Raw genomic sequence first — 26,531 nt, forward strand, 5'->3', positions numbered from 1 at the left:
ATTCCATTCGGTCGTAAAATACTCTTATCTTGATGGTTTGGTGTGGGTTGCTATGGTCATCAGAGATCTGGTCTTGCGCCTAGTGTTAGTTGCAGATGTGGGTAGACCCTTGCTGGTTGGGTGAGGGGTGTTTTTGTTATATTTAAGAAATATAACTAGTTATTACGTGTCTGATCAGTCTCAGGCACTACATATATACAAGTATATATATATTTGAAATAGAATAATACATTGTTAATATATTACAATATAATGAATACTACATAAGGAATTGCCACTTTTCATACGGAATACAAAAAAATATAGCACTTGGTTTGTAAATTTGTAAATGTACTATTTAATTTATTGCACTATATTTACCAGTATATTGCAATATACAGTATTTTAATGAATCAATAGTTTTACTCTACTGATGAATCGTTTATAAAACCGAAAAGATTAAATATGACTCCATATCAAACCCTAGCAGAGCACAGTTGCATTCACTTCAGTAATAACAGCATCTTTTTGTACATCTATTTTAGAGCACACTTAAATTATATTTGATATTTTAAGTCACCTGAAATATCACTCAGACCATCCATCTAATAAAACACTGAGCCGTGGAAGCTCAAGAACAGCTCGATTTGTTCAAGCAGCACCTCAGACTCTGTCAATTTACTTAACTGATTGTTTACACGACATTGCACACAGCTAGCTAGATGGGCTTGTCCACTGACTAGCCAAGGTAATTTAAAGCTAATTTAAGGTAATGTACATTATATTAGCACATGCCAAAAAGTTCAAATGAGTGTACTGTTGTGTTTCTCTGCCGTCAGTATTTCATCTACAGCTGTATCCTGGGTCTGATCTCCTGCTCTGTGTTTCTGAGGATCAACTATGAGCTGAAGATGCTCATCATGTTAACAGCGGTGGTGCTCTACAATGTCATCATACTTCAAACACACGCGTCCCTGCTGGACGAGTACAGCAAATTCCTTTACAAGACAGAAGTCCTGGAGAGGTGAGTGAGAAGCATATGCCTGCTATTTAAAACAGTGGGCGTGGCTTGTGTTTTCAATTGCGATTTTCCATTTTCAGATTTTGATTAAAGATTATGACGACACATGAATTTTAAAAAGTGAATGACCCACACTGATAAGCTATTTATAACAAACACTGCAATATTCCATGAAAAAATAGGAATTGTTATTTTTAATTTCACCAGGACTTTAACAACTTCCGTTATAAAAAGCTTTCCATACAATGTATAGAGTAGGCCTGGGTACTCACTCGTCGTGAAAATTTCCCATAAAAGGCACAAAACATCAACAGAATGTTTAAAATGACTATTAGGATTTGCACAGCGGTTTACAGATTTCTGTCCAGACGTAGACAGATGGATATTTAAAGTAAAGTGCTGTGAGACAGCACAGACACTAGTTGTAATTGGGATGGATATGGTCCGATGAGCCCTCCTGAGCTACTCATGACATGATTTTGCAGCAAAAGCCAATGATGCTGATCTCTCTCCTCTCTCTTTCTCTCTCTCACTCTGTCATTAAACAAGGCCAGGAGTTCTGAAAGACTTGAAAACGATGGGCTCTATCTCGCTCTTTATATTCTTTGTCACTCTGCTTGTTCTAGCCAGACAGGTGAGTTTTCTTTATTATAACCCAGATTAAATGGTTTATTTACATGTTTAATTTTCATAAATTGCAACAGGGGCTGACATATTGAGCATGTGTTTGTGCAGTTCCAGTAGCTCATTTTTTTTAGAGCAAAGGTCATGGGTTTGATCCCAGGGAGCACACATACAGATAAGACATGTATAGAGTAAATGCCCTGTAAGGTGCTTCGGATAAAAGCATCTGCCAAATGCATGAATGTAAATGAATTTGTATGCAACTTTAGTAAATGCAATTTTAAAGGGGTCATATGGCGCGAATACGTGTTTTTCTTTGTCTTTGGTGTGATATAAGTTGCCCATACATGTATTAGACACGTAAAATTGCAAAAATTAAAGTGTCTGAACAAAAGATGCATTCTATCTAAAAGTGAATGCTCACCCAGACCTGCCTGAAACGCCTCGTGTAACCACACCCCCACAAATCTACTTCAGTTCGTGATATGAGTTGACTAAGACCGCCCAAATATATATGCAAGTAAGATGGGCGTACCTGTCAGCACAATTGCTTTGGAACCTGATGTTCCAAATATGGTAAGAGGCGTTACATTTCTGTCACACGCTTGCAGTATTCGTCCATGTGCACTGGTTAACTGGCCAATCATAGCACACCTCGCTTATCAGAGCGATGAGCTTTGTAAAAAATCTGTGCGTTTCAGAGAGCAGGGGCAAAGAGGAGATACAAACATGCACGGTATGTGTAAACTACAGCGTTTATAAAACTTAAATCGTGTATACACATTGCATTACATCTAAAACAAACGATAATATTCCTTTTAGCCGGGTCATATGACCCCTTTAAAGGCTGGGTGAATATATTTGTTAAACTGGAATTGAATTAGCCACACCCCGTAGGATGAATAAAAAAGTTGCACACCATTGGATTTTTGTTGGTCCATTACAAGATTTGCTATGTTTCATTTTAATATTTACATTTTTAATTATACACCATTAACACCATAGACATAACTCCTACACACTTCCTATTTCAGTTTTCTGTTAACACTACACAAGGTTTTAAACAAAATACAACCAACACAACATATAGAACTAAATCAGAGTGTGTTTAATTATGTGTGAAATAAAAAATAAAAAATGAAACAGGAAGTCTTTTTGGACCAGCATTATTTGCATTCAGTGAAATGTTCTGTATTATATGAGAAAATTTGAACATTTTTGTCCACAATGTTGCATAAAATTGGGGATAATAAAAATATAATGATGTAGAATTACAATAGAAATCTGTAGTTGATGTATGCTTTTATACATTCAACATCATCTTTTGTTTCTAGAAATGCCTCATGTGGCATGCATGATCATACAGACAACTGCAATCAAAAATGACATGTGTTTTTAAAAACTACTTTTTCACATTTTAATCCACCTTACTCCCATTTCAATTCAAATTGCAATCACAGTTTGGTTTTTTACTTTCTACCTCAATTTCCAGATCACTTACTGAATTGAAACAGAATTGGATTTTAAAGCCATTCATAAACTTTATTCCCCGAGTGAATATTTTCCCTGAACGTTTTCGCAGAGAAGGTGTGAAAAGCCTTTCTGCACATGTTTCTATATCCAGCATCATCATCCATCTTTGCTGTTTTGAGAATCAGTCTCAAAGGTCCAGTAAAGTTGGATTGCTCCACTTTCACACGATTCTACAAGAAGTGCTTTTCCCAGTAATAGCCCCCTTGCCCCAACTCTCTTCCCACGTGGAGAGATTTGATTTATTTGGGTTTAGAGAGTGGGTAGTAAGATGAATTTCTTTCAGATGTGCCAGTGTGGCATCATGAGGGTCTGGAATCATAAATGGGATATCGATCCTGATCACATGTCGTGCATATGAAATCACAATATTAAACACAGAATTGAACTTCAAACGCTGTCGTATAAAGTGCGATTGAATGTAAAGATCTAAGAAGTAAAGTGATAGCAGAACAGGAGATTGATATTCAGGGTCACTCTCGTCTCTCTTCAGGGTCTCCGTACAGCAACACTCAGTCACGTCATTTCACACAGACGTGTTGATTTAATTCATTTTTCCATTAGTCTTCTGACATCCTTCATGCGGATCGTGTTATACACATCACAGATACACGTTCTGTTTATTAAAGGAATCAGGGTGAAGGTTTCTGTACCTACTTGCGATAAATTTCAAGAGCCCTTGGGCTGAGATGTCATGCTTCTCGAACTGGACAAATAAATGGAAGTGTAATATGTGGTTAAGCTCAGTGTTTGCGGTTTATTCTTTATTGATCTGTGCTTTCGAGACAGTTCTTCTTAGCCACCTGTTCAATTGACACTATTGTAAAAAATACACTGTAAAAAATCTTTATTTTTCACACCGACTGATTTTGTAATGTAATATGTGATGAGGTCATTTCCAGTTGACGACCTCATAGGTTTGTGCCGTTGACATGGACTTGATGTGTGTGGTGTTTGTCACTGAAGAAAAGCGCGGTGACCTCCAGTCTCTTCACCTCTGTGTCCTCTTGTAACAGAATGAATATTACTGTAGGTTGGATTTCCTGTGGAAGAACAAGTTCAAGAAGGAGTGCGAGGAGATCGAGACCATGGAGAACCTCAACCGCGTCCTGCTGGAGAACGTTCTGCCGGCTCACGTCGCAGAGCACTTCCTGGCCAGAAACTGGAAAAATGAGGTGAGTTGTATGTGACTCTTTCGTCTGTGGAACACAGAAGAAGATATTTTGAGAAATGTCTCGGTGGTTTTGTGTCCGTACAATGGAAGTCATTGGGGCCCGGAGATGATCTTCTTTTATGTTCTGCAGAAGAAAGTATATGTACAGTATATGTTCGGTATACTTTTTATCTTGTAGGTGTTCTCTGATGTACTGTATGTAGAAGTATGTAATGCTATTAAAAGAACGTTCCAGCATGTTTTAATGAATACTTTGAAGGGAATTTTGTTAAGGTCACAGTTTTATATAATGCTGTCATTCTTCAGTTATTGACGGCAGATCTTTCTTCTCTGTGAATGACAGGATCTGTATCATCAGTCATATGACCTGGTGTGTGTGATGTTTGCTTCCATTCCGGACTTCAAAGAGTTTTACACAGAATCAGACGTCAACAAGGAGGGTCTGGAGTGCCTCCGACTCCTCAATGAGATCATTGCAGACTTTGATGAGGTAATGTAAGCGACACTTACACAAATAATGATGCATGTCCTAGTTTACTCACCGACTTTTCTGACCGTTGAACTGTACTTCGTGAACTTGTGCAAAGTCTGCTTTCTTGCTGCGGCATTGCTCATGGTTATTTCTACTTTTTTTGCCCATGAAATTAAACCTATTTTGACAGAATACATTGTTATTACGATGATGCAGTCCTGATGGTTTGTTTGATGTGTACTTTGCTATGGTTATGGTATTATCTCCTCTTTCTGTTGTAGTTGCTCTCGAAGCCAAAGTTCAGCGGAGTGGAGAAAATAAAGACCATTGGAAGCACATATATGGCAGCCACTGGACTCAATGCCACACCGGGGGCAGAGTATACACAGGTGTGTGTAAAATATGACGAGTTTATTTCCAAAATGAGATAACTCAGTTTAAAAAAAATCATGTTTTTTATGATGTTATCATGTTTTTATTGTGTTTTATTGGGTTAGTTATAATAAAAAACACGATTTTTAATCGTTATCTCATTCTGGAAATTAACTCTTCATATTAATGTATATAGATCCGTCTGTCTAGACTTACTAGACTGTACATTTTATAAGCATACTTTTATTAATCTAAAATAATGTGCAACACTTTACAGTAAGGTTAACATAACATTTGTTAATTCCACTTGTTAACATGAGCTAACAATAAATAATACTTCAACGTAAAAGAAAATGTCCATTTTAACATTTACTAATACATTTGAAACGTTATATACAGTATCTGTTAGCATGTTGCTCATTGGTAGTTCATGTTAGCTAATACATTTACTGATGTTACCTGATTGAGAACCTCATTGAGAAGTGTTACCAAATACATTTTTCCTCAGCTGTTACTTGTAAAACGTTGAGTTTTGAATGATTTATGTAACTGAAGTCTTTGGGGGGCGAGTCATGCATCTGTGCTTTGTGTTTCAGGAGCATGACAGGCAGTACATGCACATCGGCACTATGGTGGAGTTTGCCTTTGCTCTGGTGGGGAAGCTGGATGTCATTAATAAACATTCCTTCAACGACTTCAAACTCAGAGTGGGTGAGTCAGAACAAAGAGATTAAACAGCAAAGGATCAAACGCGTGGCAAATCTCTGCGCTGCTAGAAATGTGTTAGTTGTAGAAGGTGTAGGCTACACCTGTAGGCATGGAGACCAGCCATAGGGTAGACAGGAATACCAGACTCTGTCTCTGCAGATCTCTTTGTTTCATGCTGTGTTGTGAAGCTGTCAGAGCAGTGATGCTTGCTGTGAGCTTACAGGCTATGTTCTGTCTGTTCTGACCAATGGAGCACGTCTGTCTGTGGCATCTCGCCTTGTTTCAGGCTGCACGGGTGCATCTTGTTATCCATGAATCTGAGATGACCCATGACTGCCACACAGTGTGACATTTCTGTTAATTTTTTAAGTGATTAAAATACTTTACGATCTATAAGCATGATATATTTTGTACACGAGGGAGGTGTAAGATGTATAATGTAATATTACTTTATAATATTATAATGGTATTTTAGCACAGTTTGCTCACAATAAAATTCTTGGATTATTTAAATCAGCTGTTTTCATACTGGGAAAATCGAGGGCCCAAGATTTTTGTGGCATTATATGAAATCTAGAAATTTCCCATAAAACAAAAAGAATGAATGTTCCAGCATTGTATAATTGAATATGTTTTTAATTTTAAGTTCAAGATTATTATAATTATTATAAGTCTTTATTTGGGAGGCCACAAAGCGATGCACTTTACACAAAGGGGGCCTTGCGACTTGAACATCTGAGAACCACTGATTTAAAGGGGTCATATGGCGGAAGTACGTGTTTTTCTGTGTTTTTGGTGTGTTATAAGTCGCCCATGCATGTATTAGACACGTAAAATTGCACAAATGAAAGTGTGGGAACAAAAGATGCGTTCTATCTAAAAGCGAATGCTCAACCAGACTTGCCTGAAACGCCTCGTGTAACCACACCCCGGCGAATCTACGTAACTTCGTAACATGATTTGACTAAGACCGCCCAAATCTACACGTAGTTAAGGTGGACGTAATTGTAAATCTCATTGTATTGTCTGTCAGTAAAATTGCTTTGGAACCTGATGTTCTGAATATGGTACGAGGCGTTACATTTCCGTGAAATGCTTGCAGTATTTGACCAATCACTATGCACTGGTGAACTGGCCAATCATAGCACACCTCGCTTTTCAGAGCAATGAGCTTTGTAAAAAATCAGCGCGTTTCAGAGAGGCGGGGCAAAGAGGAGATACAAACATGCACGGTATGTGGAAAATACAGCATTTTTTAAACTGTAAATGGTGTATACACATTGCGTTACATCTAAAACAAACAATAATATTCATTTTAGCCGTGCAATATGACTCCTTTAAATAAGTTAACCCAAGCGTGCTGCACTCCTGAAAAGTGAAGCCAAAGCGATTAAATCGCCCCCTGGTGGCTGTCTGCAGTATAGGTCACAAACCCCGCCCTCTCCATGTAAACAAACAGGACACACACCAAACTAAAAAATCCCAAAACACATTTAGCCAAAGTTGGTCTCTGTCATCTGATTTAGTTCTCATCACGTTGATGTATGTTAAAGTGTTGGTTTTGATTTTATGTTTGGTTTTAGTTAGTTATAAGTTATTATAAAAAGGGGGAGTGGCAGTGCAATATGTTTGTTTACTATTGAGTTATCGATTGAATATGGGTGGGACCTTGATACCTCAGGTCCACCTCATGCTTACAACTGCGCTCCAAATGTCGTCTTCGACCTAGTATGTCAGCGTTTTGCATTTCTTTTTTTTATAGTGGAGATAAATAGGGAGACGTCATCCATTTTTTTAATGGTCTATGGTTTAACTACCTCCAACCAATTCCCTTCGGTTAATGGAATAACAAATGCGCTGAGAGATGCAAAACGACTGACTAGACATTATTCCTTACGTAATTGGTTAACTGTTAACATTTTTGTAATCCGTTTTCAGCCTCGGCCACACTTACATTTCATACATTTCTCCTACTGTTGTAAATCATTTGCCAGTCGTTCCAGTTGAATTCATATGTTACTGTATTCTGGTTAAGATGCATGAATAAACTTGTAAATGAGACCAAATTATGCAGGAAAAATGTCCATGAATAAAAAAGGGTAGAAACACAGAAAGAGAAATGACTTCTTTGTAGCCAACAAAGGCCTCGTCACATTATGTCATTCAGAAAGCACTAATGTATCCCAAAGCTTCATCTGGCTGGAAAATAGTTGTTCATCCTTCGAGTTCGAGGGTGCAATTTTCTTTTCAATGTGATCAAAGATACATTAGGAGGTAAGACGAGAGTAAATAAAGACACCATTAGTGTACTTCAGTGAGAAACGCAGAGCAGTCCGACTGGGTACAAAACATGCTTAAATACGGTGATATTATATAACTTAACACATTTATGATATCATTTATTGATGGTGTTTGTGCAGGTATTAATCACGGGCCTGTGATCGCCGGAGTGATCGGTGCTCAGAAGCCCCAGTATGACATCTGGGGTAACACAGTGAATGTAGCCAGCAGAATGGACAGCACAGGCGTGCTGGGAAAAATACAGGCAAGCTGACTTCTCTTATCAAATGTCTTCTTGGAAAAATCTACGTACTTCAGCCTTGATTGCTCCCTTGTAGATTAACGTCTTTTAATGACCTGAAATTACAAATCAGGGCCGTTGGTGCTCTGATTGGGTAACCGCTCGAGTGTGTAGACTGCAAAGTCACACAATGAACAATGTGCAACCCAATGACTCATTTATCCCTTCGGTTCCTCTGTGTGTAGGTGACGGAGGAGACGAGTCGTATCCTGCAGACGTTAGGCTACATGTGCACGTGCAGAGGAATTATAAATGTGAAAGGGAAGGGAGAGCTGATAACATACTTCATCCACAATGAGATGAGCCGCTCTTTATCGCAGGGGAATGTAATGCCATGAATCACGACAACAGATGCGGATCGAGCTGAATATGACGTTGAAGAGAGACATTTGTAAATAAATGCGCCTAGTCTTTAGATGCACGCGATTTTGGGTGTGATACCATTTCTACCGTATCTCATAAGCAGGGTTTGTGCACAGGGTACTGTATGTAAGTATGGTAGCAATTATTTTGTAAGAAAATCAAATATAACTAAAAAGTGTTTTGATGTTTTAATGCCATTGTTTTTCTTTTTGTAAAAACTTCATTAAACTTTTTATGTAATTTCTCTTTCTGTGGACATCTTTATTTTATGACTGAGGTTTATATGCGATTATATGTATATATATAATATATGATTATATGCAGACTCTTTGGGGCTGATAACTCCGAAAATGAGTGCTGAGGTGAACGTCTTCCACAGTTCAGAGCGATAAACCTTGATTCATACACCTGAGTCTGTTTACCGTCAGATGGGCTCGGGTGGGTTTCAGGTGGGCTGTTAATCAGCAGGCTTACGTTTGGCCTTTCCTCCACTGCTTCATGCATTTAAGAAAAGCCACAACAGATGGTCGAGAGAGCCACTCAGACTGTGATGGTTGGAAAAACCAGAAGTTATTTATGCTGGAGTCACAGGTTTAGATGTCAAGGCTGTTTCTGTGAAAGTGCAGAAAGTGTTTTATTTGGTTGCAGTCAACAGTACCAAAAAGAGTTACAGAGATTATGAAAATACAGAAAAAATTGTTTCTAAGTATTATGTATTATATATAATAATTTAATCATATCATTTTAAGATTATTTGACGTCACAAAGAAGGGCGACTCCTCTCAGGATCCAGTTCTCTGGAGAGGAATTCGTTCTCAGGTCAACAGCTGCGATGTAGTTCAGGTCTGTTCGAACAGGTTTCTTGTATATTGGGCACGAGTACAAGCGTGCGTCTTTGACACCTGAGAAATTAAAACAAATCACTTGGCAGAATGTAGAATGAATGTTTGATTGTTTTATTTTTAACGGTTTATTTCATTTTTGTGTTGCCCTTGCTGTCCATGGAACACAACTCTTTGCACAAAAGACAATTTCGAGTAAACAAACAAAGGATCCTCACCATTGTTTTCAGCGTACATCCTGATCACGGGCATCATCTCAAACAGAACTTTGGGTTTGGAATCGATGAGCTTGCAGTTCCTGCGGTCCCAGCCGGCTCCTTCCAGGTACAGTCCGTACACGTACACCCCCTCTGCAGGGGGCTGGGTGATGTCATCCTTCATCCATTTAGTGACTTCATTACACAGAACCATACGGTCCAGTGCCCACCCCTTATTAGCACGAGTGATCTCCTGTCAAGAGAGACAGAAATGCTTGGCACTCATTCCATAATGTGTACGGTAATGTAATGTATATTGATTTAACGCAAATTTATTTTTGCATTGTTGCCAAGCAGCTTTACAGAAATGACATTGGAGAACAAACAGTAGAGACGCAAGAAAAATAAGATATGGAAATAGAAAATATACAGAATACACGGAATTATTGCAAATGTCTAAGATGTACATTAGTGATATTGAAAAAAAAAAGTGTTTGTAGGATTGTAATTGGACCGTTATATTCATAAGATATCACATGGAAAAAAGTTTCGTTATAAAAACTGAACATGTGAATGAATAAATATATAAATAAAAAAATCGAGCACTTTTAGCTGTGACTGATACGAAACGTCTGTGTTTATTCTCAAAGCTGCAGGTGCTGGCACAGAAACGCCGCAGAGCACTGAAAAACAGGACGGGCGCCCACTTTTAATTAAAAGAATCCTGTTTCTCGCAAGCTGTTTTCTCCCCAGACATTAGCCAGAGCGCACCCCGCTGAGCAGTTACCTCACATGGCTCCAAACACCTCTAAACGCACTATTACTTGCTCCTTTAAAGAGAACACACATTTTTTGTGTGAACGGTTTGGCCCAGATGTAAAACATCAATGGAAATAAACAGGAATCTTCTATATTTACTGACCAAAAAAGTACCAATATTGTCATGACTGCAGTGATCAGGAGGGGATTATGAGTTTAAGTCTAGCAGAAGTGTGTGAGAGAAGCAGTTACGCACCTGTCTCATAGCTGTCAGGAAGCCCTGTGGGTTGAAGAAGCCTGTCATCCAGAAGCAGTTGGGTCGGCCCTCAAAGATCCAAGAGTGGAACTGCCGGTTCCGCTCCAGCAGTTCTGTAAACCAGAACCCCAGAGTGGTGGAGGCCCAGGAGGCCTGTGGACACACACACACACACACACAGCAAATCAGATGAGCGAAACCACAGAAGCCCTCGAGCTGTAGATGAGGTGTTATGTAAATCTATTTGTGTAACTTGAGGTTTATCTTTCTAAGCCTGTCACAGAGTTCACGGTGTCACATCTGAGATGAAGCGCTGGTCTTTAAATCCAATTATCATCTCTTCTCATAACACAGCTTTTAGGATAATTATGACACTAAATTTCATTACCGAATGTGCTACCCAATTTGATCATATAAATCTCCATAGAAGAGATTTACTAAAACTGCATATTCAGAAAATGTTTTACAATAGGTTTGTAAATATTATAGAAATCATTTCAGATCTAAAAGCTGATTGGATAAACCACACTTAAAGCCTTGTCAAATGTAAATGGTGTGTGACTACTGTATGAATACAAGGCAATGGAATTGTATAATATTGTGGCAAGTAGCATGTCTGTTATAATGCTTGGCAGACAATAAAATTGTGTTAAACTGTCAGGAAAACTGAAAGTTTTGAAAGGAATGCTTTTAAACATGACGTATCTTGTTTTTAATGAATAAAAAGAAAATGTGTCGATGCAAGTGTTTAAAAAAACATGGTTGACATCTTGAAACCAAGATTTCAAGAGAATCGCCCAATTACATTAAAGGAGGGACCCAAACCATACTGCAAAACAGAATATCTTTTCTCTACTCATATTTTCTTCGAAATTGCATTAGTAACTGAACACTGGTACCTTTTAATAGTTTGCCTCATCTCTCTGATCTACTGTTTACCAGAACTGCCTCACGCTGTTTTAAAACAGCAATCTGTGTTTGTCAAGTGACAAATGAAAGCTTGCTGATGACCTCTGACCTTTTTCCAGCGTTCAGGGATCCGGGCGTCGTACATACAGTCCAGCGCGTCTCGCAGGTTCTCGCTCATGATGATGGTTCCATCGATGGCCAGCTTCAGGTCACTCAGCGTGTTTCTGACCAGCTCAATCACTCTCTGCATGCGATCAATCTCTTGCCTCAGGAAGATGTTCATTGGGTGAAGAGGACCCATTCTCATCAGTCTCTCTCTGACCTGGAGAAATAATGCAATTACAATGAGTAATGCCGGCTGTGTAATAGCATCGTTTATATGCTCGTGCTGTTTGTGTTGTTTTACCATACGATTCACTACAAAGACATTATGCAAATCAGGTAACAAAACAAACATACTAAAATATTTAGTGTGGGTGCAAAGTCAATATTTATTATTACTATTTATAATAAATTATTTGCTATTTATATACAAGTAAAATTATATTCAATTATTTTATTGCCATTTATTATTATTTGATTACTATCAATATAATGCTATTTATAGTAAATTATTTTGATTTTTTCTATTAAATTTTAATTTATATTAAATTAAATTATTGTATTACTATTTATTATTATTATTTATTTATTGCTATCAATATATATTTCATTATTTATTTACACTATTATAGTCAATTATTTTTAATTATTTTCTATTTATATATACTTTATATTATATTATATTCAATTATTTTATTACTATCTATTATTAATATTTATTACTATAAATATAATTTTATTTCAACATTTATTATTATTTATAATGTTTTTATTTGTTACATTAAAATTATATTTTATTCATTTATTATATTATTATTTATTGTTGCTACTGTTATTATCATTATTTATTACTATCAATATAATTATATTTTAATATTTATTATTATTATTACTTATAATAAATTCTTTTTATTTATTTTCTGTTTATATTTGTTTTATATTATATTAAAATATTTAATTACTATTTATTATTATTATTTGTTACTAACAATATAATTTTATTTCAATATTGATTATTACTATTTATAATACATTCATTTTAGTTATTTTCTATTTATATTATTTTCAATTATTTTAGTCCTTAATATTATTATTATTTTTTGCTATCAGTATAATTCTATTTCCATATTGATTATTACCATTTATAATACAAAACATATTTATTTTCTATTTCATTTCTATTCAATTATATTATTTCTATTTTCATTATGTATTACCATGTATTTTGTTGTTTAACAACATCTTAAACTTGTAAAAAAGTTTTTAAACCTTAATTCAAGTTTAAGAAACAGAATTAATGGTACAACTGATGTCAGGTTTAATTGTTGGAGGAAAATGTGTTGTTCATGTGACAGCCAGTAATTTTATCAGTCTTCCCCATTCAAGCGAATAATACTTGAATGATCCTGTTTGGCTGAAATATCACAGTATTTCGGGCACATACTGATCTGGTAAACACATTTCTAGGTTTAAAAATCCGTAAGTCATTGCAGCGAAGAAAAACTTGTTTATATTCACATCCTTTCAAGCCATTCTTTCCTTCGTTGTTAGTAATAATGGAGTTTCACTATTGTTAGAAAGGAGGGCACAGGGATTTTGTACGTCTTAGAATATTTCAGGAAAGCACATGATTGAGAAAATCTGCCTCTCTGCACTCTCCTGTCGGTTGATAATGAACACAGAAAGGCTGTGTGAGCCTCAGGGTGAGATCTCGCCATCTGCCTCATTAACTGGTGAAAAATCAGAAGGAAGTAGCAGCCAATTACTGTCTATGTGTTTCAGAAGCACCTGCAGATAGGTGTTTAGGTATATTTCTGAGAGAAATGCTTTAGTGTAGGGGGTCATTTGTTCCCTTTGGCTTTGACCTCTTCACAAACCTTGTGAATTATGTTACAGTGTAGAGTTGGTAACACAATAAGGTGCTTAACAATTTGTTTGTTAACAAATAGTTAATGCATTAGAATTTATTAATGTCAGTTCATGTTAATTTCAGCATTTACTAATACATTATTAAAATCAAACTTTGTGTCTATTGACATGAACTAACATTAACAGGGATTAATAAATACTGAAAAACTAAAAATTGTTCATTGTTAGCTAATGCATTACTAAAGTTAACAAATAGCACCTTATTGTAAAGTGTTACCGTAGAGTTTTACCTCGAATGGTACAAAATCTGGAGGCAGTTTCTCCAGCATGTCATTTGCCAGTCGACCCACGATGGCCTCTCGGGTCTCTCCGCCCCCGCTGGAGCTGTCCTTTGGCTGGATGCTCAGAATGGTGTCCAGGACGTCTTTAGCGAGTTTGCTTTGGTAGGTGATGTCTGCGTTGGGGTGGAGGCCGAACACCTCGGGGGTGTCGTATGTGGGGAGACCCTGGAGGAGATCAAATGACAAAAAAAATGTTTCAGGTGTTTTTTTTTCAGGTGTTCCTCGGAGCTTAAATGCACCAAGGACGAAAGTGTCTGTATACACACAAATGTAAATACACGTTCTAAAAATAATTTAGTAAACAGTTTCAAAACTGTATCAGAATGTCTTGCAATCACATTTCATTAGCAATATCAACAAGCATTACTCTCATTAGCTTGAAAAACGTACCAAGCGCAGCTGTTCCAATAAATGGAAAACGCTCTCTTCCAGTTTGCATTTTAAAGAGCAATCATCATTCTAGATGTTTATTAGTTGATTATCACACAAATAAAGCGTGGTGTACCCGCTACAGCCGTCATCTGGCATTCAAACTCATTTCTATTCAACACAAAACATTGCTTGTAAACAACAATGCTTAAGAGATGTATTCTAAACCGCTGAATGAAAGTGGGCCATCCATTTCATCTTTTCCATATGAGATAAAAATGTCTCTCCAGCATGCTTTTGTGCGATTCTGCTTGGGTTCATTCGCTAATGGCGATACGCTTGTTGTGTGTAAGAAATGTAACAATGCTGTGGCGCGCTTGCCGTGGCTGTACCGGCAAGGAGTCGGAGAGAATTCTCCTGGAGTGAGTTGGACTAAAAACATCCATCTCAATCAGCTCAGACAGAATAAAGATCAGCCTCGCTGTGCCTCCAGCTGTTTTATATCTCTCACGAGGACACGGCTGCTGTACGTGACTCGCTGCCTTGGATGTGAAGAAGAGTAAGTCCAGCGAGAGGCTGCTAACGTTCCTCTCGGCACTGGGAGACTATTAAGAGCTACTGATGTGGCTTTGATTGAACTGTACTATTTGGGAAGATAAATCACCTTAATTGAAATACAAAAACAGGTGTAATAAAAATGGAAACACAAGAGTGCTGCTTTTGAATTACCATATCTCTGTGTTATTTCTTTCAACTCAACTTGTGTTGTCCCAAAATAAACATAAAATGTGACATTTAGTTACTTAATTGTAATGCACTTCCCATATTGCTGCCTTCCTAAGACAAATCGCTTTTTTGCTTGCCTCACTTTTGTATGTTACTTTAGATTGTGCTGCCTGCGTATGGGGCGATTCACATTTCGCGTCTTTTGCGGGCGCAAATATTATTTTATTAAAATAAATATATATTAAACAAATAAATATTATATTTTAAATGTAGACATGCAGTAGGCGCGAGCAAATTGGGAGCGACGCGGTCGCGACATATGACAAGCCGATGGTATCACAATTACGCTATAGATTATACGCAATTATATCAGAACGCCGTTTTAAACAGTAAAAGCACCGCAAAACACGGCGCTGTAAACGCAGTAAAAACGAGAAAAGCCGTCTATGGCCCAATTCACATTTTGCGTCTTTTCTGCACGCATATGCGCGGCAGGGCGCAAATAGGGGGCGACGCGAGCCATTTTTCAAGGCACGTTGGCGCCGCATCGAGATGGAAATAGTTCAACTTTTCGGAGTGCCGTGCGTATTCCGTGCGGTTTCAGATGCGAAATGTGAATCGGGCCTATAGCGGCATATTTAACGGCATTTTAAGGCGCCCGAAAAGCGCCGCCTTTCACGTCGCTGTCTTGCCATATAATGGTGTAAAAACGTCTCGGTTACGGATGTAACCTCGGTTCCCTGATGGAGGGAACGAGACGTTGTGTCGAACCGACAGAATGGGGTTGTCTTGAGAACCTATCATCTTCTGAGTATATTGAAAAGGCCAATGAAAATTGGCGAATGAAATTTGCATGCCGGGCTCCTCCCCGGATGTCCGGGTATAAGAGGGAAGCCGGCGTGCTCATTCATTCACCTTTGGTCTGAGGAGCCTAAGCATCCTCCCCCGACCGCTGGGGTGGGCGGCCAGTGTTGTGGCATGAGGGACACAACGTCTCGTTCCCTCCATCAGGGAACCGAGGTTACATCCGTAACCGAGACGTTCCCTTTCTGTCGGTCTCTCGACGTTGTGTCGAACCGACAGAATGGGGTTCCTATGGAAAACGCCACAGCACTGAGCCGCGTCACAATCTCTGCGGAGCGACGTTGACTGGCCTGGGCGAGTCAGACGAACACGCTAGCGCGAGATATGACCTTCCAGTGGAGAGGAAGGGGGACCCAGAGCTTTCCACAAAAAGTTGGGAAGCCCCCTAACGCCGGCCGTCACGGACGGAGGCCTGATTCTCTAAATGGCGAGAAGCCGCCCGGCACCGTACGGGCCACTGGGTAAGCATCATTCCCCCCTGGGGGAAAAACGCTGCAGAGGCCACTACCTACCGTAGGGAGGAATAGTGGAGACACCACATGGTCTCACCATCAGGGGAGAACTCATGGGAAAACGTGCGGACTGAAGGAGTTAACCGCAAGGTGGGAGTCCACCTGGGGAGGTCATGGGTTGCCAAGGTGGGAACCAACATGAGGATACATCAGACGGAACAGCCCACGGAGGGGGGGTTACCACGTCTGGAGCACTAGGTCCGGTTAGAGCTATGTGGAATAACTCAACTGTTCCCCGGCCTAAGGGGGCAGGGCTGCTCTGCCCAGCCTGTCCCCTGGAAGGGTGCTTAGTGATGGATGGAATGCCTATTCTTTACCCGAGGGGAAAGAAGTGAGGCTGGATCGCCACTGCTCCCCCCGAAGGGGGAAGGGCTTCCGCAGGCGTACGCCCAACGGCTGCCGGTCCTACCTGTTGCCCTGCAGGACGCGGGCTGACACCGGTTCAACGCGGAGGTTGTAGAACCTCGCGAAGGTATTGGGCGTAGCCCAACCCGCAGCTCTGCAAATGTCTGCCAGAGAGGCGCCCTGAGCCAGTGCCCACGAGGAGGCGACACCCCGAGTGGAGTGCGCCTTGACTCCTAAGGGGCAGGGGCGATTTTGCGACCGGTATGCCAAGGATATGGCATCCACGATCCAGTGCGCCAGTCTCTGTTTGGAGACAGCTCTCCCCTTCTGCTGACCTCCAAAACAGACAAAGAGCTGCTCAGAGCTTCTGAAGCCCTGCGTGCGGTCCAAGTAGAGGCGCAGAGCGCGTACTGGACACAACACGGAAGGGGTTGGGTCTTCCTCCCCGGTGGGGAGCGCCTGCAAGTTCACCACCTGGTCCCGGAAGGGAGTGGTGGGAACCTTGGGCACGTAGCCGGGCCGTGGTCTCAGGATAACGTGAGAGTCTCCAGGCCCGAATTCTAGGCAACCCGAGGACACAGAGAATGCTTGTAGGTCCCCTACCCTCTTGAAGGAGGCGAGCGCTACCAGGAGGGCCGTCTTTATCGACAGGCGAGAAAGATCGGCCTCTCCTAGGGGCTCGAAGGGGGGCCTCTGGAGGCCCTGCAGGACCACTTCGAGGTCCCAAGAGGGTACGGGGCGCGGGCGAGGCGGATTCAACCGTCTCGCGCCCCTCAGGAACCTGGTGACCAGGTCGTGCTGCCCTAGAGACTTACCAGCAACTGGGTCGTGATGTGCGGCTATAGCGGCAACATACACTTTCAGTGTGGAAGGGGAGAGGTTTTTCTCAAGTCTCTCCTGGAGAAAGGACAGTACGTACCTGATCGAGCATCTCTGCGGGTCTTCTCCGTGAGAAGAGCACCAAGACGAGAAGATGCGCCACTTGAAGGCATACAGTCTCCTAGTGGCCGGAGCCCTAGCCTGTATGAGGGTCTCTACCACCGCCGGGGGTAGGTCGCTCAGGATCTCCTCGTCCCGTCCAGGGGCCAGACATGGAGGCTCCAGAGGTCTGGCCTGGGATGCCAAAACGTGCCCTTCCCCTGAGAAAGGAGGTCCTTCCTCAAGGGAATCGGCCAGGGGGGAGTTGTTGTCAGGCTCACCAGCTCTGAGAACCAAGTCCGGTTGGGCCAATAGGGCGCAACTAGTAGCACTTGATGCTCCTCTTCCCTGACCTTGCACAGGGTCTGTGCAATGAGGCTCACTGGGGGGAAGGCGTACTTCCTCTTGTCCCGCGGCCAGCTGTGCGCAAGGGCATCCGTACCGAGGGGACCGTCGGATAGGGAGTACCAAAGCGGACAATGGGTGGAGTCCGGGGAGGCAAACAGGTCCACCTGCGCCCGACCGAACTGCTCCCATATGAGCTGAACCGCGTGAGGGTGGAGTCGCCACTCTCCGCGAGGTGACCACTGACGAGAGAGCCTGTCTGCTGTCTGGTTCAGGACACCCGGGATGTGTATGGCTCGCAGGGAACTGATCACCTGCTGACTCCACAGGAGGAGGCGTCGGGCGAGTCGTGTTAGCTGCCGTGATCGAATACCACCCTGGTGGTTGATATACGCCACGGCAGCTGTGCTGTCCACCCGGACCAGCACGTGTCTGCCCTGCACGAAGGGTTGGAACCTCTTCAGCGCAAGTAGCACAGCCCACAACTCTAGGCAGTTGATGTGCCATCGCAGGCGGGGGCCCGTCCACCGCCCCGCTACTGCGTGCCCGTTGCACACAGCACCCCAGCCCTGAAGGGAGGCATCCGTCGTTACCACGACGTACCTTGATACCTGCCCTAGGGGGGCCCCCCCCCGTAGGAAGGCCATCGATGACCAAGGGGTCAGGGTGCGCCGACAGAAGGACGTGATGACCATACGCCTGCTGCCGGTGTGCCACGCTCTCCAAGGAACCCGACTCTGTAGCCAGTGTTGGAGCGGTCGCATGTGCATCAACCCGAGGGGGACCACCCCCGCCGAGGATGCCATGTGCCCCAGGAGCCTCTGAAAATGTTTCAGGGAGACCGCCGGCTGCCTGAAAACCTTCAGGCAGCGTAACACTGACCGGGCACGCTCTGTAGTCAGTCGTGCTGTCATGGAGACAGAGTCGAGTTCCATACCGAGAAAGGAGATGCTCTGCGCGGGGGAGAGCTCGCTCTTTTCCCAGTTGACCTGTAGCCCCAACCGATCTAGGTGCCGGAGCACCAGGTCCCTGTGTGTACACAGCAGATCTCGCGAGTGAGCCAAGACAAGCCAGTCGTCGAGATAGTTGAGTATCCGCACACCTTCTTCCTTGAGGGGAAGAAGGGCGGCCTCCACGACCTTCGTAAAGACACGTGGAGACAGGGACAGACCGAAGGGGAGGACCCTGTACTGATATGCCTGTCCCTCGAACGCGAACCGCAGGAACGGCCGGTGTCGAGGGAGGATCGAGACATGAAAGTACGCGTCCTTCAGGTCGATTGCCATGAACCAATCCTGACGCCTGACCGACGCCAGGATGCGCTTTTGCGTGACCATCCTGAAAGGCAGCTTGTGTAGGTGCCTGTTCAGAACACGCAGATCCAAGATAGGGCGCAACCCCCCGCCTTTCTTGGGGACAATGAAGTACGGGCTGTAGAACCCGCTGAACATCTCGGCCAGTGGGACGGGCTCGATCGCTCCCTTCACCAGAAGGGAGGCGACCTCCGCCCGAAGCACGGGGGCATCCCTGCCTCTGACTGAGGTAAAGAGGATGCCCCGGAACTTGGGCGGACGTTTCGCGAACTGAATCGCGTAGCCGAGACGGATCGTCTTCCTCAGCCAACCTGACAGTCTGGGAAGCTGAGACCAGGCACCCAGGAACTGTGACAGGGGGACTAGAGGTGTGATCTGCTTCATCGTCCCCCCGGAGGGTGGTTCGATGGCTAGCAGTACGGATTCCTTGCCGAGGGCGGACCCCCGGGGAGGAGATCGGCTCTGCTGTTTTTCCTGCCTGGCGATTGTCTGGCTCGACGCACTGTCTGTCTGAGAGTGCTGAAGGCCAGTGTTTATACTCGACATTGCGCTTCGCCATGACGCAACGTCGAGTTGCCGTCCACCGTCGACCAGAGGGTGGGAACGGCTGTGAATACCCAGAGAGAGAGGAAGCTCCTTTCGTGAGGAAGTGGGCGCTGGCCCCCCGGGGGGGACCAGCTGATGGAAGGACGGGGCAGGAACCGTCCCTCTCCGATCCAGCGATGTGATGGCTGGAATCGGGCCCGATGGTACTCTCAATCTCCCTGGGGTCTCTCCGTCAGGGCCGCTTCTGCTTCCGCGACGGCTGCTGACGGGGAGGCGGTTTCCTCTTCGACGTCCTTCTCCGGGAGGCAGCCTGAGAAGGGGGCACTGGAGCCGGATCCGGAGTCGATGAGGTCCGGGGCTGCCGGGAAGCAGACGCCGCTCGGGATCTCGGAGGCCTGACGACGGCCGAGTCACGGCGGGGCAAGATGTGCTTGATAGCCTCCGTCTGCTTCTTCACCGTTGAGAACTGCTGAGAGAAATCCTCAACGGTGTCACCAAACAGCCCTCCCTGCGAGATGGGGGCGTCGAGAAAGCGAACCTTCTCAGCGTCCCGCATCTGCGCAAGGTTGAGCCAGAGGTGCCTCTCTTGGACCACCATGGTGGACATCGCCCGACCCAAGGCCCGTGCCGTCACCTTAGTCGCCCGTAGAGCGAGATCAGTGGCGGTACGGAGTTCCTGCATAACCGTTGGGTCGGTCTTACCCTCGTGGAGCTCCTTCAACGCCTTGGCCTGGTGCACCTGCAGGATGGCCATGGCGTGGAGGGAGGAGGCGGCCTGGCCCGCAGCCATGTAAGCCTTCGACACCAGCGATGCCGAAAACTTACACGCCTTGGATGGGAGTCTAGGCCGAGCCCTCCAGGTGGCCGCTGTCTGCGGGCATAGGTGCACCGCGACAGCACGCTCCACCTGGGGGATCTCGACGTAGCCCCTGGCCGCCCCACCATCGAGGGAAGTAAGGGCGACTGAGCCTTTCTGACTGGAACGAGCTGTGAGGGGCGCGTTCCAAGTCTTACTCAGCTCCTCATGTACCTCCGGGAAATACGGGACCGGCGCTGGGCGCGGCTTGGAGCCGCGCTCAGACCCCAGGTACCACGTATCCAACCGCGAGCGCTGGGGTAAAGGCGGTGCTGTGCACTGCAGCCCAATGCTCGCGGCGGCCCGGAAGAGCATGGTTGACATCTCGACGTCCGCCTCTTCCTGGGCTCGACCCCCCGGGGGAGGGAGCTCCGAGGAATCGTCGGGGTCGGATGCCAAGAGGTCGCCCTCCGATGCTGCGATCGACATCTCATCTTCGTCACGCACTCCCGAGTACGTGACGGAGGAACAAGACGGGGTAGAACCGCCTCTTAAGGAATGGTCAGACAAGCGTGACGGGGCGTGAACGGTCCGTGAGCCTGTGGCTGGCGGTCTAACGTTCACGGTGATCCCCATATCACCCCCGGTGTTAACGGAAACGGGCGGCAGGGCCGTAGTCACTGCCGTCACGGATCGGGTAACAGACGAGGTGGTGGCTTTACCCATAAAGAATACAGCCACCCGTGACCGCAACGTCTGGATAGGCATCCTCCCGCAGTGCGGGCAAGATGTATCCACGAAGGCTGCCTCAGCGTGCTGGAGACCCAAACACGTGAGACAGACATCGTGTCCATCCCCTTCCTCAATGAGTGCGTCGCACCCAAGAGAACAGCGGGACATGCCACGCTGGAGAAATTTGCTCTTTTAGAAAAAAAGTGCTCAGACACTTCTGGAACTGCCGAGACGCCCAGGGGAAAGTCGCTGCAGGAAGGGACCGTCCGCTGCACCACGTCGTAGATTCCAGCAGAAAACCAGCGAAGAACTGGAAGATCAGCGAAGATCTGGAAGCTGCTCATCAGATGCGTAGGCTCTGAAGAACAAAAGGTGAATGAATGAGCACGCCGGCTTCCCTCTTATACCCGGACATCCGGGGAGGAGCCCGGCATGCAAATTTCATTCGCCAATTTTCATTGGCCTTTTCAATATACTCAGAAGATGATAGGTTCTCAAGACAACCCCATTCTGTCGGTTCGACACAACGTCGAGAGACCGACAGAAAGGGAACCACCGTTTTGATTGCACAGAGCGTATTTATGGCGTTTTGCCCGTCGTATAATGAGCACCTCCCATAGATTTCCACAGCCAGTAAATATGAAGTGTTCTCACCCAATCACTGACGAACTGAGCCAGACCAGAGTAATTTACCACTGATCATGTAGGAATGCCTTGCAGGGCTCCAGACAAAAAAATCAGTTAAGGAGCCATTGGCTCCCATAGGGGAAAAAAGCTGGCGCCAAATTATTTTTTTAAGAGCCATATAACATGAAATTACATGTTTTAATCACATACTTTTAATTATCCTGTTGTGTGTAAATCTTCCCTCTCATAGGTTTTGCTCACAAAGTTTTTCTTTCAAGTTGTTTTCCCTCATAAGCAGGGTCATACGGAATCTGCAGACTTGTTTGTTAATTCCACCCTAAAATTTGGGAAAAATCTTCAGAATTCCACAGAATAGTTTAAAATGTGTTTACATTTGTACACATATTTATATTTGTAATAAATGTGTTCAAACAGTCTTCAAATGCTGCCTTTCTATGCATTTAAAGGCAGATGACAGCATATTTGGTTCTGCTTATTTAAAAAGAGGCAGATAAGTGTTATTGATTATTGCTAAAACTGATTAATCTCTGAATACACCTGACCAAATTCCTCTGAATTAATTTGAACCAACAGAAAAGGTGCATGTCAAGACCATATTTATATATTATACTGTAAGAAAAAGTAGGATATACTGTATATTTTATTTTATTATTACGAAAGGGCTTGTTACGTTATTATGTTGATTTTAGTTTGTAATAATGACACTTTTCCGCATTTTCCGCAAGATAACTTGAAATAAAACTTAACAAGAGAATTCGTCTGTCGTTCATTCTTGCTGTGAACGGATTTGAAATGATACAGCGGTGTCTTACAACAAATACGTTCCCTGAACTTCTCCGCGATTAGTTTCATTTTAAATGTCTCCAATATTACATTGTTCGTCCTCAGGCTCATTAAAATCCGTCGCAGCAAACAGCGCATACTAGTAACACGCTCACATTGTGTGTGTCTACTTGTCAATAACAAGCAGAGTCGGCGCCATGAGGGGGCATGGCCCGGCCACTTCAGTCACTGTGCCCCCCTCACTTTTTAAAATGATAAAAGACGAATTCATTAAAAAACATTTGGAGAATGAATTTGGTTTATATTTATTAATGAAACAACAAGAGCAGAGGGTAAAAAATAATTTATTTATTCGTTAACAGATTTTAAAGACATTGTCTTGTGCTGTACTTATGTGTTGTTAAAAACACAAGCTAAAGGGCTGCTTGCGTCCAGCTGCAACGTTTCTGTATGCATTGCTTAACAAGAAACGGGCATTACTATTATGCAGACGGTGACAATTGAAATACAGGATGTCTAACAGAAAGCAAGAGCTCGCTCTTTAGTGTTAATGATGCGGTCGTTTTGTTAGACATAAAGCTCTACTGGGGAACAGTCCCCTGTATACTTTTTCTCTCACTTTTTCTTTAAAGCCTGCTTTTGACATTTTTCTATGTATTTTTTTCTATATATGCGTCTAAATTAGTAATCTTCATTTATTAACTTCCGGTGAATTTATGTAGGCTATGATCGGTGTATTTCCAGTTCTTTTTGTCAAAACGTCATACAACATTTGCTCTCCTCCAAGTTGATATAAAAAAATAGCCTTTCAGTTTCAGTGTCTATCATACAGTGTCTTTCATGTCTTTTAGTTCAGTTCAATTTATTAGCTTTGAAAAAGCTATGCGAAATATAAAATGCTGTCCTCGAAATGGACATTTAGAATTGTTAAACTTCAAAACGGCAGCGCGCACTGGATGAAACGCATTGTATCTACAACTCGCAGGTATTGTGCATCCATAGGCAGGATTTAACTAGATTTAACTCAATGAAAAAGGCAGTACGGCTGATGTGTTCAGACATGGATTTCTTCGCGCACTCGTTATTTGCGAATGTGCCGCTTTTACAAGTGTGATTTGGTTAGCCTACCACGTTGCATATAGATCAGGTTTTCCGTGATCATCTCTGATAAAAAAGTAAATTGGTAAAACTTAAACTTGAGAAGAAAACTGGGGCATGGCGGAGTGCCGCTTCTTAACACCAGAAGAGCCGCACACTGAAACAGAACAGAGCGAGACCTCAGCCTGTGCCGTGTCTCAACCTCGAATTGTCCTGGGCAAAATTTAGGCTATAATCTAAACCACATCGACAAAATAAACAGGTAGGATGATTTTACAATGCAAGATACCCTGTCAGATAGTCCTACCAGTTTAAAAGAAACATGATTAATTTACAGCGCAATACCCTATAATTGTACTACAGTACTAAATAAATATGTAGGCCTAGAATGATTTAACAACAAAAATACACAATCAGATTCCCGTAGCAGTATAAAATAAACAAGTAGTGTGGTGAACCACAAGTAATACGAGAGGAGACATTCACCAAGGTACTGTACCTTTAAGGGAGGAAGGAGTTAGTTGTGTTGTTCCGGTTTGTGATGTGTGTGCTGTTGATTACTTGACTTGCTGTTCGGTGTGAGATATATTAAAGTGGAGAGTAAGCGGACCCGACACATCTTCGTTTTTTGTCTCCTCGTTTATTGCACTCCACAAGTGGTGACCCTGACGCGAGTTGGATAAGACTGAATTATGTCACACCACGACGGTAATGAAAATGCTGCTGCTAGCGGCGCGGCTAATGTCGGTGCTTCCTGCGCCGCCACCGTCAAATTACCGGACTTTTGGCAGCACAACCCATGGCCGTGGTTTCAACACATCAAGGCCCAGTTCCAGCTGAGAGGAATAACACAGGACGTGACAAAATATTTCCACGTGGTAGCGGCCTTAGATGCCTCGACGACAGCCAGGGCTATGGCGCTGTTAGAGGCTCCTCCGGTTGACGGCAAATACGACGCACTCAAAACATTCCTGTTGAAGCTCTTTGAACTGTCAGAGCTGGAGAAAGCAGACCGCCTGTTGTCTCTGAACGGCCTTGGCGACAGCAAGCCGTCCGAGTTAATGGAGAGGATGCTAGCTGTGCTGGGCGCAGCGGATCCCTCATTCCTTTTCGCCCACATTTTTCTGCGGCAGCTTCCAGTACCCATGCGCACCGCACTGGCCAGTTCCCCCCTCCCTTCCTCCAGAGACTACCGGGCACTGGCTGTGGAGGCGGACAGGATTTTCCTCGCCAACCGGCAGCAGTTTGTCCATGCGCTGTTGCCCCCCCAGCACACGTTTGCCCCGCTTGGCCCCCCGGAGGATGACCTGGACACCGCAGCTGCCGTGACGGCTCGCCGACAGCGTGAGGACGGGTGGTGTTATTACCATTCCAGGTTTGGGGCCAAGGCCAAGCAGTGTCGTCAGCCTTGCAGTTTTAGAGCCCAGGGAAAAGCCAGGGCTGGCGCTCATTAACGGCTATGGGCGCTGGTCGTGACTGCAAGCTGTTATTCATCACTGACACCTTGTCCGGCCGGTGGCTGCTGGTCGATTCTGGGGCTCAACGCAGCATCCTGCCGGCGATGACTGTAGACACTATGGCTGGCGGGCATGGCCCCCCGATGGACGCCGCCAACGGCACACCCATTCGTACCTATGGCACGAGGTATGTGGAAGTGTGTTTCGGCGGGCGGTGTTTCGGCTGGGATTTCGTAATGGCCGCCGTATCTACGTCGCTCCTGGGGGCGGATTTCCTCTGCGCTTACAGACTGTTGGTGGATGTTACAAACTGCCGCCTGATCGACGCCCTTTCTTTTGCTTCGTACCCCTGCACGCTTGGAGGGGTGGGGGCACTTTGTCTGTCGAATACGCTTGCCACCGGGGACCTGTATCAACGCCTGCTGGCTGAGTTCCCTGACATTACAAACGCCCACGTTTTCATCGGCAGTGGCTAAGCATGGCGTGAAGCACTACATCACCACGGTTGGCCCCTGGTCTACAGTATGCACGAGCCCGGCGCCTCGACTCTGCCAAGCTCGTGATCGCCAGGGAGGAGTTTGCTACCATGGAGCACCGCGGCATAGTGCGCCGCTCTAACAGACCGTGGGCCTCCCCCCTGCACATGGTGACCAAGGCTGATGGCGGTTGGCATCCATGTGGTGATTTCTGACGCCTGAACAACGCCACCACCCCCGACCGGTACCCGGTGGCGCACATACAGGATTTCTCCGTCCACCTAGCCGGCGCCACCATCTTTTCGAAGGTGGACCTGGTGCGCGGTTACCACCAGGTGCCTGTCCACCCGCAGGATGTCCCCAAGACAGCGGTCATCACACCCTTTGGCCTTTTTGAATTCCTACGGATGCCTTTCGGCCTCAAGGGTGCAGCGCAGACGTTTCAGCGCCTCATGGACTCTGTGCTGAGGGACATGCCATTCCTATTTGTTTACTTGCACGACA

At 44.2% G+C, this 26,531-nt stretch overlaps 2 protein-coding genes across 7 annotated transcripts in view; one reads left to right on the top strand and one right to left on the bottom strand.

Annotated features, from left to right (window-relative positions):
• adcy2a (adenylate cyclase 2a) overlaps nt 1-9,067 on the top strand; it is a 157,658-nt gene extending 148,591 nt beyond the window's left edge. For 4 of the 6 annotated variants that reach the window (XM_057339804.1, XM_057339803.1, XM_057339808.1 and 1 more), the window contains 7 exons: nt 819-1,003; nt 1,550-1,634; nt 4,171-4,329; nt 4,672-4,818; nt 5,082-5,189; nt 5,769-5,883; nt 8,301-9,067. In XM_057339804.1, the coding sequence (XP_057195787.1) occupies nt 819-1,003; nt 1,550-1,634; nt 4,171-4,329; nt 4,672-4,818; nt 5,082-5,189; nt 5,769-5,883; nt 8,301-8,434 (933 nt within the window). In that variant the 3' untranslated portion in view covers nt 8,435-9,067. Of the gene's footprint in view, nt 1-818; nt 1,004-1,549; nt 1,635-4,170; nt 4,330-4,671; nt 4,819-5,081; nt 5,190-5,768; nt 5,884-8,300 lie in introns of those variants that run through there. The other 2 variants (XM_057339805.1, XM_057339806.1) reach the window with 2 other exon arrangements.
• Nucleotides 9,068-9,461: 394 nt separating this feature from the next.
• Nucleotides 9,462-26,531, bottom strand: part of dnah5 (dynein, axonemal, heavy chain 5) — a 186,372-nt gene continuing 169,302 nt past the window's right edge. Inside the window, exons 76-80 of the mRNA XM_057339812.1 lie at nt 14,049-14,264; nt 11,897-12,109; nt 10,879-11,031; nt 9,885-10,116; nt 9,462-9,726 (exon numbers count right to left, since the gene is read on the bottom strand). Coding sequence (XP_057195795.1) covers nt 9,575-9,726; nt 9,885-10,116; nt 10,879-11,031; nt 11,897-12,109; nt 14,049-14,264 — 966 coding nt within the window. The 3' untranslated portion in view covers nt 9,462-9,574. The remainder of the gene's footprint in view (nt 9,727-9,884; nt 10,117-10,878; nt 11,032-11,896; nt 12,110-14,048; nt 14,265-26,531) is intronic.

This window comes from Triplophysa rosa, linkage group LG8 (genome assembly GCF_024868665.1).
Source record: "Triplophysa rosa linkage group LG8, Trosa_1v2, whole genome shotgun sequence".
Classification (NCBI taxonomy): domain Eukaryota; kingdom Metazoa; phylum Chordata; class Actinopteri; order Cypriniformes; family Nemacheilidae; genus Triplophysa; species Triplophysa rosa.